The 16339-nt window shown below is 36.9% G+C and overlaps 2 protein-coding genes across 3 annotated transcripts in view; one reads left to right on the forward strand and one right to left on the reverse strand.

Annotated features, from left to right (window-relative positions):
- NDUFAF5 (NADH:ubiquinone oxidoreductase complex assembly factor 5) overlaps window positions 1-10371 on the reverse strand; it is a gene marked incomplete at both ends in the record, with an annotated part of 32700 nt that extends 22329 nt beyond the window's left edge. Inside the window, 5 exons of one of the 2 annotated variants that reach the window (XR_014297726.1) lie at window positions 2131-2234; window positions 3518-3565; window positions 4828-4891; window positions 7864-7904; window positions 10120-10367. Coding sequence is in view for 1 of the 2 variants with exons in the window: in XM_082671293.1 (XP_082527419.1) it covers window positions 2131-2234; window positions 3518-3565; window positions 4828-4891; window positions 7864-7904; window positions 10120-10371 (509 nt within the window). Of the gene's footprint in view, window positions 1-2130; window positions 2235-3517; window positions 3566-4827; window positions 4892-7863; window positions 7905-10119 lie in introns of both variants that reach the window. The other variant, XM_082671293.1, reaches the window with a different exon arrangement.
- A 113-nt stretch (window positions 10372-10484) lies between these two features.
- The window catches only part of ESF1 (ESF1 nucleolar pre-rRNA processing protein homolog), a 59525-nt gene continuing 53670 nt past the window's right edge, over window positions 10485-16339 (forward strand). The window contains exons 1-2 of the mRNA XM_082669890.1: window positions 10485-10534; window positions 11603-12284. Of these exons, the coding sequence (XP_082526016.1) occupies window positions 11645-12284 (640 nt within the window). The 5' untranslated portion in view covers window positions 10485-10534; window positions 11603-11644. The remainder of the gene's footprint in view (window positions 10535-11602; window positions 12285-16339) is intronic.

The following is a 16339-nucleotide window of genomic DNA, read 5'->3' on the forward strand; positions in this document are numbered from 1 at the left end:
GATCTAATACACAGCACGGTGACTATAATTAACAACACTGTATTATATAATTGAAGGTTTTTAAGAGAGTAGATCTTAAATGTTATCACCACATACATACACAAAAAATTGCAATTATGTGAAGGGATGAAAATTGTTAACTAACCTTATTGTGGTAATCATTTTGCAATATATATATGTATTTGATCATCATATGGTACACCTTAAACTTACGTATGTTATATATAAATAATATCTCAATAAAGCTGGGGAAAAAAATAAAGTAAAAATCATCCCTATCTGGCATCTCATTTAAACAGTGCTATTCTGAGAAATTATTTGAAATAGTAAAAATAAGGACCTGATGACATATTCAAGGAAGTTCACCAATTAAATCAAACAATTAAGCTAGATATATATAGAATTCTAAGTCCTACTTTCGCGGGGTGAGGTGGGGAAGCCACTTCATCAGACCTATAATTTTCCCAAGGCAAACAGTATTACTCATCAAAAATAACTCAATGAGTTTTCTGATAAATAATATCCCATATTTTTTAAGACTATAAAAAAGAATAAATAAACTCAAAGTTCTATATACTTAAAACTTAATTTTAGAAATGTCTTGCATTGTCTTTGGACTCTATTTGATCCTCTCCCAGAGTGTGGTGTTGTATAACCACAAGACTCAGTCTCTGTAGAGTATGGTCACACTTTCCTGGTAGAGCTGGCATCCTCTTAGCTGAATTCCAGGAGAGCACCGAAGACCCATTTCAAACCATACTATGTTAAGCTCACATTTATCTTTCATAATGCTTTCTATCAATTATTTGATACTTTAAAAATTGAGGTCATATTATAAACTCTATCATACTTACGGGGAAACTGAAAGTGACAGAATTACAGTAGTTACTTGCAAATAACAAGCACAGGAGCTAAAGTTAAAACTCAGGTTCTGACTCTCTGCCCAGGGCTCTTTCCCTTAGACCAAGTACGTGTAATGTTTTCCATTTCACAATAGAATCGGAATACTTTTCTAAGTTTGTTCAGCACACCTCAAAAAGCAGAGAAAAAATTACAAACTCACTAAAGAAAACAGCAAGGGTGACCAACTCTCCCAGTTTGCCTGGAACTGAGGGGTTTCCTGAGACACAGGCCTTTCAGTGCTAACACTGGTAAAGTCTTGGGCAAACCATAATGACAGGTCACCCTAAAAACAGCCATTAAAAGGGCTGAACTGAGCATGTTGAATCTTTGAAAAAAAATCTGACTATACTAATAAGGAGAAATAAGGCACCACACAGAATACTTTATTTTCTCTATTAGATGTTGAGGTCTTTGAGGACAGGATTCCTGTCTGAATTCATTTTTCAATTCCCCAAAGCATCGAGCTCAGTGCCTTGTACATTATAATCTATTCAACAAACATTTATAATATATGTTTTTGTAATAAATGTGGAGGGACATGGTAGGAAGTACAAAGGGAAAAAGTAACCTTGAGAACTACGTCTCTGTGTAGAAGAATTAAAGTTAAAGGAAATATGAGCTTTTTCCTTATTTGCCAGAATGAGTTTATAAGGGTGTTCTAACATCTGAATATTGGAGCCAGTATACTCTTTCAAACTCTTGCCCCATCAACATGTAACTAGGTTACGTCAGCGAGGAAAACCCTTCTAACACAGATAAACTTTAGCAAATTAAGGAAAGTTGGGGAGGAAAAAAAATTGAGGTACTATATCACTTATCCCCACTAGGGAGCATATAATCCATAATTCTTTACCAGAGAAAACTGGTTTGTGACTTAAAATAAGTTATTAAGATATTTACTCTGTTATCTATTTTATTTACCTTATAATATTAAAATTTTATAGCATAAATTATCTATTTTTTTTTTTTTTTTTTTTTTTTTTGCGGTACGTGGGCCTCTCACTGCTGTGGCCTCTCCCGTTGCGGAGCACAGGCTCCGGACGCGCAGGTTCAGCGGCCATGGCTCACGGGCCCAGCCGCTCCGCGGCATGTGGGATCTTCCCAGACCGGGGCACGAACCCGTGTCCCCTGCATCGGCAGGCGGACTCTCAACCACTGCGCCACCAGGGAAGCCCAAATTATCTATTTTTAACATATATTTTTTAAAAGCACAAATAGATTACCAACCTTAAACTGCTAACCACCAGATCAAATATATTTTCTCTGAAGGGAAGAAATTCTTCATCAGCTAAAACACTGACAGTAGGAATTTCCATTTCTAAGGCATTTTTCTAAAAGTTAAAAAACAGACGTTCAAAACACATTTATATAACATCTTAATTATTAACACAATCATTGTTTGTTAAACTTAAGTCAATGTTATATTTACTTGGTAGTTTCTAGTCCTTCTAAAAAATAAAAATTAAAAAAATTAAAAGTTTCAGTGGAATAATTGAAGCCAGAAAACTGCTAGATGAAAATATGGGTGAACACTTTTATACTCTTAGATGAAAATGCCTAAGTAAACGTGACTCAAAAAACAGAAATTGTAAAGACTGATATACTTGATGATAAACTAATCAAAAACTTCTAAAAAGCAATAAACAATGTAAACAATATATTTGGGAAAATATTTTTTAAATATATGAAGAAAAACTAATATCCCTAAAAAGCAAGTTCTTACAAACCACCTAGAATAAGAACATGCCAAGGTTAAAGTAGATAAAGGACTAAGGTACAGGCACATCATAAAAATTACTTACAAAATTCACAAATTGAAAAAAAACAATAGCCAAAAGACATCAAGAGCTATTTGGCTACTCTAGTAAACAAAGAAATGTAAATAAAAACAATGAAATTCTACTTTCTGCCTATTACATTGACAAAGACAAAATAAATGGCCCAGTGTTGCCAAAGAGAAGGAGAAAAGAGTGCTTTCTTTTAATTCTGTTCTTCAGTCTTTCTAACGGCAGTCTGGAGATGTATATTAAAAATTTAAAGCTGAACATCAATGAATCCATACATTCCACTATTAGGAATTTATTCCCTGGGAGAAAATAAATCAAAATTGCTTTATATAAGGATGTTCATCACAGTGTTGGTTACTGAGATACTAGAAATACAACTGTCCTTCAAAGAAATTTAGCTAAATAAATCGTGGAATATTCATATGCTGGAATACTATATAGCTGTATAAATAGGGGTGTGTGTGTGTGTGTATATATATATATATATATATATATATATATACCATTTATTGATATAAAAGAGTGGTATTCTATGAAAAATATGGCATGTTAGCATAATAATGTTTGTATAAAACAGTGTTGGGGAGATATTATATGCCTACAAGGTGGAGACCACAATGTCACCAGTGGTTGCCTCTGAGTGGTGGGACTAAGAGTGATTTTTCCTTCCTCCATTATACTTCCTGTACTGTTTTACTTTCCTTTATGTTTGTTACATTTATAATCAGGAAAAAAACAGCTAATTTCATTTTGAAGGAAATAAAAAAGTAAAGAACTAAAAAACAAACCAGGAGATCAGAAACCTATAGTATTAAAAAGCTACCTACCAAAGCATTTTCTGCAATGTCTGTTTGGAAAAACTTTCCAACAGTTTCCTGAAAAGGAATAAAGTTGATCAGATAATACAAAAACAAAAAAAAACTAGTAACAAATCAAACAAAACAACTGTTGAAATTAGTAAAGGAAAAAGTGATAATTATAGATTAATTTTCAGCTTTGTAAGGGTATTTTTCTGCATGTAATTAGTATGGTACACAAATACTTTTAATAACACATATTAAGTTACATAGAATTAAATATATGCAGTCAACCCTACATGTAATATATTTAACAATATTTAATAAAATGGAGAACACAGGTATGAATAATCAGCATCCTTAATTTACTCCACTGGGTTAAGGCTATGTGTTAACTTTTCCATGGCATAATATGCTGAGAGCTAGTCCCCACTCTTGTACCACAGAAGATCCCTCCTGCATACCATCCCCAAATTAATCTTTCTTAAACATCACTGTATCACACCCTACAGCTTTCTACCTCCACCTTCCCTCCTGCTATGCCCTTACTTCCAATGCCTATGAAACACCAATCCAGATTCTTTCAAATCCCAGGTCAGATTCTGTGCCCTTTCAGAAGCCTTTGATCAAATGAAACCGTACTGATTTTCCTTTCCCTTGACTCCTGTTGCAGTTTAATGACTGTACCATTTCCATGGCATTTACTATTATCAATAACAGTATTTGGAGAGGCTCATACACACCCCTCCTCCTGCCTTGGCTCAAGTGTACTTTTTTTCTAAGTAGATTTGATATAGAAATCCCACTTTAATTTGTGTCCAGCACAGTGTGCTACATAGAGAGGCTAAAACAATTAATAAATGTTTTTGGTCTGAATTACAAATTGAAAAATAAAATGGTATAAGCATTAATAAAGGCTACTTATATTTCATCACACACAAGATTTCTAACCAACTGATGAAATGAATATTTTTCATAGATAAAGTATTAGCTTACTCACAACTTCCAAATGAATGTCAATGTGATTTTTATTGTGAATTATTAAAAATATTTGAACAAAGTGGTAATAAAGTACAATGTATCTTACGTAGACTTAAAGAAACTATCAGTAGGAACACCGTATAAAATGGATCCAAAGAAAAGAAAAAACAATTTAAGAATAAACTACTTAGGAGTAGACACAAAACAACCACTGGTTCCATCACTTCAAAAAAAACAAAGAAATGAGAAATTCTGATATAATCAAAATCTAAATATGATACAAATTGATTAGGAAAGTCTTCCCTTAAAATTAGCCAATTTTATTTCTCAAAGTAAATTAAGTCATCAAATAAATATACCTTATTCAAATGTTGTGCTATATAACCTCTTCCACAACCGACATCCAAAGCAAGGGGGAAATCTCTGAAAAACAGACACAGAAGTCATATTTGTCTATAAAAATAGTCCATAAATAACTATTAAAAACTAATTTTCTTAAGTAAAAACGTTTTAGTGAACACAGCTTTCAAAAAAGTTATATCATCTGCCTTTGCTGCCTTGCCTCACAAGGTGCATCCCTCAGAGAACACACCAGACACGGCAAGTCTGTCTGGCCTAGCCACTCACAGGACCTCACAACCAATGGCCTTCCATAAGGTTGCTCCATGATGTGGATGTGAAGAACTGATTTAGTAGGGGGTATTTTAATTTGATAATATACCCAGATAAAGAATGAAAAGAAGTTAATGTAAATGAACATGAAAATATTTGGCACACCTACCAGGAACTTACTACTTATCCCTACTTCTCAAATTTTTGATGACTTAGAAATCATCATGTGAAAGACCATGAAGTAAAACATGATAAACTAAAAATCAAACAAAATATCAACTAAATAATAGCTTTTACTTAAATCTTACCAGGTTCAAAGCAGTGTGCTAAGTATGCAGAGTTAAGTAAGTCAATCCAAGGTCACTCAACTAATAACCAGCAGTCAGAACTTGAATTCAGTCTGTTTGAATTCTGAACCAGAACTATTATCCCCTATGCAATGCTGTCTCCTCCAAATACATGTCATACTAAATCAGTTTACACATCCAATTGTGGGTCATAGGTTTAAGAAAAATTTGTGACAAAATTTTTTTAAATTTTATCCACTAATAACATTTTTCCTATTGGAAGCAAGAGTTCCTTTTCAATTTCTGTTAAAAACCTATGTCAAAAATATAGAACACCAGTACACAGCTGGAGAACCACTGGTGAGAGAACCATTTATTTACCTAATGCCCTCTATCTTGATTGTGAACATAGGCAGTGTGGCCTGGGGAAGCATATAGCCTTTGCAATCACGAAGACACGAGTTAGAATTCTGGGCCTGCAATTTACTGGCTCTGTGACCACAGACAAGTGATTTAATCTTGCTGGATCTCAGTTTCCCCATCTATAAAATGGAAAAGTTACTATCTTCCTCAGGGCTGGTATGAGAATTTTATGAAACAGTGCATGTAAAGTATTCAGCACAGTACAAATGTTCAACAGTTAGGACTTATTATTATCACCGACTTTAACAGTACTAAGTAAGCTTCAGAGAGCACAAATAAGACATTTAATAATCTGTTGGATTAGTTTAAATAATAAACATAAGATCAGTGTTGACAATACAAGCTATTCTAATAATAGAACATTAGTGTAAGACATTTTAGACTGTTATTTTTAATGATTTAATTCCAAAGAGTTACTGTTATTTTAAGACATGCTTTTAGCCAAAATCACAGTTTTCTCCACAGATCTGTGTTTTGCTCAGTACTATGACATAAAGAGATTGTAAAATCCAATCTGACTTGGAAAATTTAATGTTTCATTTATTAAACTGCAAATGACCTAAAAGCCAGGCAAATGAATGACTACAGTATAGAGAATTAGCTATTTTTCAGATTTTTAAAATAATGAAACCAATGAAACAGATGAAATGAGGGTGATTTTTGTAACAATGAAGAATTTTTTTTTTTTAACTTTATGAAACTGATTCACCCCAAGACTATTTTAAGTAGCCAGGATATATCCAAAATATGATTTCAAGAGTTCGTGATTTTACAAAATCCCCCTTTTTTGAATAGACAAAATGAAATAAATTCATCCCATATGGTCTAATTTAATGTGTGTCTTTTACACAAAAGAGCACCAAAAGCGATTTGCTAACATCACAGAGCAATTCTATAGCAAAGCCACTATTTAACTGTGGTTCCTGCTACCTGGCTGTAAATTCAAACCTGTAAAGCTTTTGTTATGCCTAATATAGAGCAATGACTCCATCAAGGTTTTAATAATATTTGATGAAGGTGTTCTTTTCTCAAATCTGCCTCTATATAATTGTCATAAAACCCTTATTGCTATTAATAATACCTAAGATATAATGGCCAAAGTCTCATATAACTTGATGGGGGAACAAATCTAGGTAGACTCTCTCCTTCACTTAGATGGTAAAAGGTTCTGTTAAAATTTTAAACTTTTAAAGTTAGGTTTAGTAAATTTTAAAATTCACATGTCAATTATATCCATTTTTGGAGCAATCTTTCCATTACTCGCTTTTGACCAAATCAAGTGGAATAGCCATTTAGTCTTGGAGAGAAGCTGAGCTGTGTTTCCATTCATTCTTTTTGTTTGTTTGTTTGTTTGTTTGTGGTACGTGGGCCTCTCACTGTTGTGGCCTCTCCCGTTGCGGAGCACAGGCTCCAGTCGCGCAGGCTCAGTGGCCATGGCTCACGGGCCCAGCCGCTCCGCGGCATGCGGGATCCTCCTGGACCAGGGCACAAACCCGTGTCCCCTGTATTGGCAGGCGGACTCTCAACCACTGCGCCACCAGGGAAGCCCCCCATTCATTCTTTTTTAAGACAACAATGAGAAAATACTTGCTCTCTCAGACATAAAAAAAGGAGAGATCTAAGAGTGATTAAAACTACTAATCCTGGTAATAAATTCATCTAGATGCTGCCATTCCAGATATCAAGTTCTCAGCATTTAATTTCTCAAGGCTTCATTCAAAAGTTGATTGGGGCTTCCCTGGTGGCGCAGTGGTTAAGAATCCGCCTGCCAATGCAGGGGACACGGGTTCGAGCCCTGGTCCGGGAAGATCCCACATGTCACGGAGCAACTAAGCCCGTGCGCCACAACTACTGAAGCCTGCGCGCCTAGAGCCCGTGCTCTACCACAAAAGAAGCCACTGCAATGAGAAGCCCGTGCACCACAACAAAGAGTAGCCCCCACTCTCTGCAAGTAGAGAAAGACCGCGCACAGCAACAAAGACCCAATGCAGCCAAAAATAAATTAATTAGTATATTAAAAAAATAATTAAAAAGAAAAGTTGACTGTATTTTATTATGACAATCATCACTTACCTGGCTATGTCATATATACGGTCTGCAATCCGACTTCCAACCTGACAGATTATAAGAGGCAATGAAGTTAAGATGAGTAGGTTTAACAGAGAAGTAACACTCTCTCCAGTATTCAACAATCCATAGGTTACTTATGTTTCAACATGTTAAATTCCCTTTATCCCTTTTTCAATTTGACCTCAGCAACTTTCTTTTCAAATTCTGAATAGGAACACCATAAATTAAAGGAAACACACTGAGTTAATTACTTCAGAAGTCAATTTAAGGAAAGAAGACTAAATACTATATATATACACATATATATATACATATATATGTATATATATATGACTTTATATTCCATATGATACAAGAATGCAAGGCCAAAAAGCAACAGGATACCCCAATTTAAAAAAAAATCAACAGGAACATAACAAGCATATTATTGTCTATAGATATTAGCATGAGGTATGTGAAAGTGAAAAATTAGTTAGCTGGGGATTATTACAGATCAATGTATAAATGATCACTTAATAAAAACTCTATTATTTGATAACTACTAACAAATTTTGTGGAACTCCTAAATGAGTAAACAACTTTTCTGAGCAACATCTGCAAATTAGAAGTCAGCCAAATCTGAAGAAACCTCTTCAATCCCACCCTAATTTAAAAGACGTCATAAGGTAGGCACCTCCTTTTTGCTGGGCTAGCTTCGTCTGGCAGGAATAAAGATGTGGGAGCCTAATATTCCATTCATTCCCTTATAAACATCCCAGAGTTTCTATTAGGCCTTGAAAGTTCAGAACATATGTGTATTTGCTTTGGGGGGGAAGAAGGGGTAAGGGAGGAGGACAGCAGAAGTCATTTCCCAGAGGACTCCACTTTGTACGTCATTCCTAATATGAATACCTTTTGTTTATTATTTTTAAAAAAACTCTCATATACTTTATCTCATTTATTCTAGTCCTAAACACTGGTGAGGCCTCAGTCAAGTTGTAATCCAGGTGCTTCTCTTGGAGAAGAGTGGCTAGAAACTCACATCTTCTAAGTACATGTCACCATGAACCCTGAGGACAGAGTCACTCATCTGATCAGGCCAGGACTTGCACAGAACTCTGCCCAAAGTAGGGGCAGTAAATGTTGGCTGCATAGGCTTGAAAGAACTCATTACACTTGATTTCAATTTTAGTCCATCCCTGAAGAAACACGAGGCCTGAGCTCTGTGCTGCCTGTCCAGAAAGCAGAAACCTGCTCAAGTCCCTAGACCACCTAGGCAGAGAGGAAGAGGTCTCTCAAACCAGCACAGACAAATCAGAGATCTTAATTTATCTTAATGAGTCTTTCTAAAACACGAACCAGAGCCCATCACTCCATTGCTTAAAAGCATTCGACAGTCTCACATTCCTCTAGAGCCATGTTGGCCAATAGAAAAACAATCAGAGCCACATGAGCAACTTAAAATTTTCTAGTAGCCATTTTAAAAAGGGTAAAGAAATTAATTTAAACATTTTATTTAACTCAATGTATCAAAAATAAAACTTCAACATGTAATCAATGTAAAAAGATATTAAGGAAATATTTTACATCCTTTGTTCACATTGTCACTGAAATCCCGTGTATTTTACATTTACTGCCCATCTCAAAGGGACATTCAAGTGCTCAGTAGCTACATGCGGCCAGAAATTACCATATCAAATGGACAGCCGAGATGGAGAAGAAAATCCCAAATCCTTAACCATTAAGGCCCTCGTAAGCTGGGCCCTCCCTCACCTCCCAATGGAGGTCCCTGGAAGCCTCAACAAGGTCCTTTCGGTCTCAGGGGCTCTGGGTTTGTCTTTCCGTTTGCCTACAAGGCTTTTCCCCCCAGATCCCAGCCTGGCTAATTCCTCATCACGTCGTCTGCCTGAGCGGCCTTCCCTGACCAGCGCAGTCACCTTACTACTTCACTTTGTTACCTGGCCTTACTTCTTTAGCTGAAATTACATGTTTTTGTTCACTGTCTCGCCTCCCACAAGAATGAAATCTCCTGAGAGCAGCGGTCTTACTTTGCCCTGGTCACACCTGTAATACAGGCACCATCTGCCGAGGTTATGAATGAATGAAGAGCAATTTACAAACACCGGCGCCCGGCCGCTGGGAGACTATAGTAGAGGCCCAGACAGGCAGGTCGGCTGCTCAAGCTCACACAGCGAAGTGGGGGCGGCCGGGGCCTGGCCGGAGCTCCCGGACCCGAAGCCAAGGCTCGGCGCCGCCCTCCCCGCCGTCCCGCTGACTCACCTCCTCCTTCAGGTAGTCAAACTTTATCCGCTCAGGCTGCCGGGCCGCCCAGTTCTTCTGTTTCCTCTTCAAATCCCGATCGAATATGTTTAGGGATCTGGGCGAGGCGCTGCCCAGGGAAGAGACGCCGGAGGCCACCTTCCTGAAGCCGACGTTCTTCGCGGGGACCCCTGCCGCCGGAGGTCGCCGCCACCGGGTCGGGAACCTGGTCAGCCGCAGCATCTCCAGCGGCAACGCCGTTTGCAGGAGCATTTATCGTGCGCATGCGCCGCAGCTTCAGCGAGGACTCTGGAGAACTTCGCCGAGGGAAAGCGGATGAAGTTTGGCCCAGTTCGCGTACCATTACGGCTGCGCGTCACGCTGAGGATTGTGGGAGTTGGGGGCCTACGTGTGGCTCGGAGAAGTCTCGGAATTGGTGAGTGGGGTTAGGTTCCAGAAAAAGGGCTTGTCGAGGGGGCAGAATCAGTCTCTGAAAGGGTCTCCATCGGATTCGTGAGGGCCGCGCTCTTCCTCCTTGCCTTTCCGACTTCTTTCTTCAGGCTTCCTTGCTCTTCCTCCGCGTCCTGTTGAGGGCCCTCTTCCCTCTTCCGGCTCTCTGAGGTTTGGGAGTTGGGAAGGAGACCCTAGTTCCGGGGTCACCCTGGTGTTTCCCGCGTTAGAGGGTGGGTAGAAGGGGAGGGTGGGCTACAGAGATGAGGGCGGGCGTCGGAGATGAGGTTAGGTCGCCTTCCCCTCTCCGAATATCAGGAGTGTATCAAGTGCTTTCGTTCTAAACACTTATACACATTAGCTGTAATAGTTGAATGAAATGGTACCTACCCTACTGCATAAGGCTGTTCAGAGCGTTAAATGTTTAATTGTATAAGTGCATCATAGTCAAGCCTTGCTTTTGAAACAAAGCACTATTACCATGTATTTATTAACTAGAGTGAGACTTCACCAGATTCATGAAGGGTGGTAGTATATAAAGGGAGAACTTTGAGCTAAACCTGAATTGATTTTGGTCTGTTTAGTTAGGAGACTAGCCACATAGAAGTAAATGCTGTTCCGGGTAGAATGAAGTAAGGATTAACGGAGAGAATGGGACCAGAACGTGAAGAAACAAATAAGACCAACTGAGACTTCGGAATTTTTAAATTACATTAGTTTTTTACTTGTAACACATACAAGTATACAAGTAGAAATATAGGATATCTAAGTGAGGGCAGTTGGCTAGTAATCATTTGCCCCCCACCATAAAGACCTGGAATTCTGCTTGGTTTTGCCTTAAATTTATTTCTCCATATGATCTGTACTCAAAAGAAGATATTCTGATAGTTTTTTATTTTCTGCATGTGACTCAAAATGAGTTTGGGAAAGGAAATTAGACATGTTACTTTTATTTTACTTACATTTACCTTAGAATACAGTATTGTGAATTAATATTCCCAAAGCATCTTATTTAATTATATTAGTAACCTTTCATTATTGTTTTATTTTTTAGTGTCTGGTTTCTTCAAGCATTTGCCCAGTCAGACATTTAAAAATGGCATCCAAACAAGAAATAATGAGTGACCAGCGGTTTAGGCGGGTTGCAAAGGACCCGAGATTTTGGGAAATGCCAGAAAAGGATCGAAAAATCAAAATTGACAAGAGATTTCGAGCAATGTTTCATGACAAAAAGTTCAAATTGAATTATGCTGTGGATAAAAGAGGACGCCCCATCAACCATAGCACTACAGAGGACTTGAAGCGTTTTTACGACCTTTCAGATTCTGATTCGGATCTCTCTGATGAAGATAATAAAACTTTGAACCAAAAGATACTGAAGAAGAAAAAACCCCAGACTAAAAACGAAAAAGAATCAAAAAATCTTGTTGAGGAGAAAAAGAAAGAAGCCAAGAAAATTAATCAAAAGGATTCTGGAAATAAGAATGATTTAGATAACTCCGAGAGAATTCAGAAAATGAAAACCTCGTGCAAATCTAAGAAGATAGAGTCAACAAGTCCCAAGAGCGATAGCAAAGAATTTATACAAAAAAGTACAAAAGGGAAAAAAACCGTTGTTCAGCATAATACAGACTTGTTTCCCAAAGGAAAATTAAGAACAGTAGACTCAGGCACCTCTGAAATTGCACAGTCTCCCAAAGTCAAGTATTCTGAGACAGGAAGAGAAATGCAATCAGGTTGGTTGGAAAGAACTAAAGATTCTTTGGTATTACATTACTTATTTTTACACTAGTCTTTTAAAAAAGGAAATATATCTAATGAGTATTTTCATAGTATCATAAAAGTGGTCAGATGCTTATTTGGAAGTATAAAGCTATGAAAGAAAAAATACCATATGATAATGAATTTTTGATTTGATGCTATAATGGCTAGAAGAGAGACAAAAATTTAGGTCTTGAGGCTAAACAGTGATTTTGATTTGTGGTGGGCACTAGTGACAGCTAGGTTCTCCAACCAGATAAAATGTTATATGGTCTCATCACAGGATAAAAAGAGGTGTGTCTGAAGAAGGTAAGTAGAGTTGGGTGCTCATTCCTTCCTTCATTCATTCAACTACTTTTTAGTAACTAATATGTGGCAGATAGAACACTGAGTAAGACATGGTTCCGCCATCTCAGGGCTACTGTTAGTGTATATGATGCCTGTGCAGATTAGAAAAAGATGCGCCCTTCTGGACACACAGCACTTCCAGAACTCACAGTTTGGTGAGGACAGCACCTTTGAGGGAGGCACAGGTTCTTTTCCCCTGAACAGACACAGTACTCCTGCAGGGTGTGTGGATTGGTGATTGGAGTTTGGCCTTGATTTCAGCCCTTCTTGACCCTTTGCAGATCACCTTTTGCAAATAACAACCTGCTAAACTCTGTGCAGTGTCACTGGTCTAAAGCAGTACTGTCCAATAGAAATATATAATTTTGAATTTTCTAGTGGACACTTTAAAAAGTAAGAAGAAACAGGTGAAATTAATTTTATTAATATATTTTATTTAACCTAATATATCAAAAATTATTTCAATATGTAATCAACATAAAAAATGTAATGGGATATTTTATATTCTATTTTCATACTAATATCAAGTTGGATGAGCCATCTTTCAGGTGCTCAATTGCCACCTGTGGCTGCTGGCTACCATATTGGACAGTGCAGATCTAAAGCAGAAGAAATTAATCAGAACCATAATACAAAATAGAGTAATTTAAAGTGCTGTAGAAGAGCAGGGCTCTGAGAATTTGGAGGAGGAGGTCACTCAAGATATGGTAATCAGTAAAATTCATAGGTGAAGTGCTATTTTGGTTGGGGTTTGGAAGAATTAAATTTGGGATCCAGAGTATTCTACACAGAAAGAACTTTTTGAGCAGAGATACAGTTGAGCTTGCTCAGAAGAGATCAGTATTCCCATTTGATTAGATAATAAGGTGTCTGAAGGGGTGAGCGAATAATAAAGCTAGAAATGGTTGTTTGAAGCTAAGTAAGAAACATCTGACTCTAGTTCATGTTTACAAGTTTTCTAAGCTTATTAAAAAGTTGCGTCACTTCTGGCAGCAGGAAATTTTGAGTATTGGTATTGCTGATCGTTGATGTTGTAACTGAAAATTGGTGATGTTCAGATAAGCCAGACAAAGGCTGGCTGTGGTTACAGGACCCAAGGAAGGTAAGCATCAAGAAGAGGCAGAGAGAGGTCTTGACAGGCCATAATCACACTGGGAAGGTAGGAAGTATCAGGCAGTGGACAGAATTCTAAATAGCAGAGACTAGGGGTCAGGGGTGAGATTTATAGTGGAACCACACAGCAAACTGAGGTATAGGGACAAGGGATGCAAGTCTGGTTACTGAAAGTGGAGGATAAGATCAGGCTGGGAACAGCAGCAAGGTTGGCTTGATGCTGAGTTTGTGAGCGAAGTTAGTCCAGTATCCTTCAAATTTCACTAGATTTAGGGCATTAGATTAATATAACATATCCATATAATCCTTGGGGTTGATTTTACAGAATCTTTTGACATATCTTTTTTAATTTAATTTTCTCAGTAACCATGAGAAATTAGGATATATTCTTTAGGAAACAAGTGATCTATGTGAGGATACACAGAGCTGGGCCAGTAACTCAGGTCTTTGACTCTTTCTACCCCACCATGTTGTTTGCTGTAATTTACATTGGTTCCACAGTCTAGAAAAAGCATTATCTGTAAGTAGAGATCATGTGACTCCACCAGCACCATCTTTTTTTCTTTATTCATTCATGACTTATCATTCCAGCAAGTACTGTGTACAAGGGGCTTTTTAAGTGCTATGAGGTAAAGATGATGTAGGGAGTTGCAGTTTAATATTACGTATCATTTTAAAATGTTGATGCCCAGCACTTGCACTCCTAGAATTTATTTTAAGTAAACAATTGGGCATGTGTTTAAAGAATTAAAGTTTTTTAAACGGTAACATAAATCATTATGGGGTTGATTAAATAAGTTATGACATATACAGATATGTTCATGACATACGAAGTTTTAAAAATAGATTACATGGGAATTCCCTGGTGGTCCCATGGTTAAGACTTTACACTTTCACTGCTGAGGACCCGGGTTCCATCCCTGGTCAGGGAACTAAGATCCTGAAAGCCACGCGGTGCGACCAAAAAAAACCCAAAAACATAGGTTACAAAATAGAATAAATGGTATGACTAGCTACTTAAATTAGTGGGCATATCATAGAAAACAAATTTAGGGAGTTATGTACCAAAATAACCACTTAGTTATCTCTGAATGAAAAATTACTAGTCATCTTTATTTTCTTTGCTAAACCATATTTTCTTAATTTTTTACAGTGAGCATTCATTACTTTTATAATCAGAGGGAAAATGATAAAGCATTTTTTTAAAGTAGCTGAATAATAGTAGTGTTTATAGTCACTACTGGAGCAGTACCATCTAGGAATAGAGGCAGTTACTTATTTTTCTATTCCCTCATTATTTAGAATAAGGCTTTTTACAAGGTAGGGTCTGAGCAAATGTTTAGTGAATGAATAAATATTCTGAATGTAATTGATATTGTCAAAAATATTAAAATACTAGATCTCTTTCAGTCTCCCATGTATCAATTTATTATACAACCCCAAATGTGATATGTGTACCATTGTCATGTGAGAAGATGTCATATGTCAGGTGATACTCAAACATTTTTTATATTAATAGTTACGTAGTTCAACATCTTAGGCAAAAAAATGTAACCACCATATCACGTTTGTGGCTTCAGGGATATTGTTTAGAACAAGCTAATATTTTTAATTTAAAAAAATTCAGCTTCATGAAAAATATCAGTGACAGGCAAAAATCATGAAAATTGTATAGTAATAACTGATGTTTGAGAAATATTGCAATACTGGATAGAGCTGTGTCCCCAAGGTGTTATTTTAAGCAGGTTGCTTAAAAGTGAGTTCTAATGCTTATCTAATAGTAACTTTCTGTCACTATCCATGGTGGTGTTTTTCTGATCCCATTTATAGAACTTATGATAATGCCTTTTTTTGGCTTTTTCACATCTACTAGTTAGTTATCTTTTATTACTCCCCCTCTTGTGGTACTAAAATAAAGCTCAGTTCCTATTTTCCTCCTAACAAAACCCCTTTTCACTTGGTCTCAGGTCAGGCATCTTTTTTTTTTTTTTTTTTTTTTTTTCAGGCATCTTTTTGAAGCCTTCCTTATTATAAATACCTCTCTGCCGGCAAATTTAGGTGTTTCTCTCTGTGGTGCTTTAGGACATAATTTCATAAATCAGTAAATGATTTCTTTTGTTTATGAGCTCATGAAGAGCATGGGATCATGTTATACATCATCTCCCTTTTTGGTCCCCCCAGCTCAATTCTTTGTACATAGTACTCAATATTTGGTCAGTGAATGACTATTATAAGATTATAGGACCACTTATAGGCTCTATCCACTTAGAACCTGTGAATCAGAAACATAAGCTCCAACTTAAAGATGAATAAGATATATAAGATATAGCTATACTCACACAGATATGCACAGAATAGATAGAAGCATATGATTGTTTTAGAAATAGGAAATCAGTCCTTTCTGTGTATAATGAGGGCCAAAAAAAACCCAGTTTAAGGTGAAACCAGTCTTTCACTCATATATTGCTAACCATAAGCCAGTTGCAAACTTTAAGATATAGCAGAAAAGTTACTATTTTGCTCTCTTCATAACTGATCTTATCCACATCACAACGTTTGTTATTATATA

This window comes from Grampus griseus (assembly GCF_964374135.1).
Source record: "Grampus griseus genome assembly, chromosome: 14".
NCBI lineage: Eukaryota > Metazoa > Chordata > Mammalia > Artiodactyla > Delphinidae > Grampus > Grampus griseus.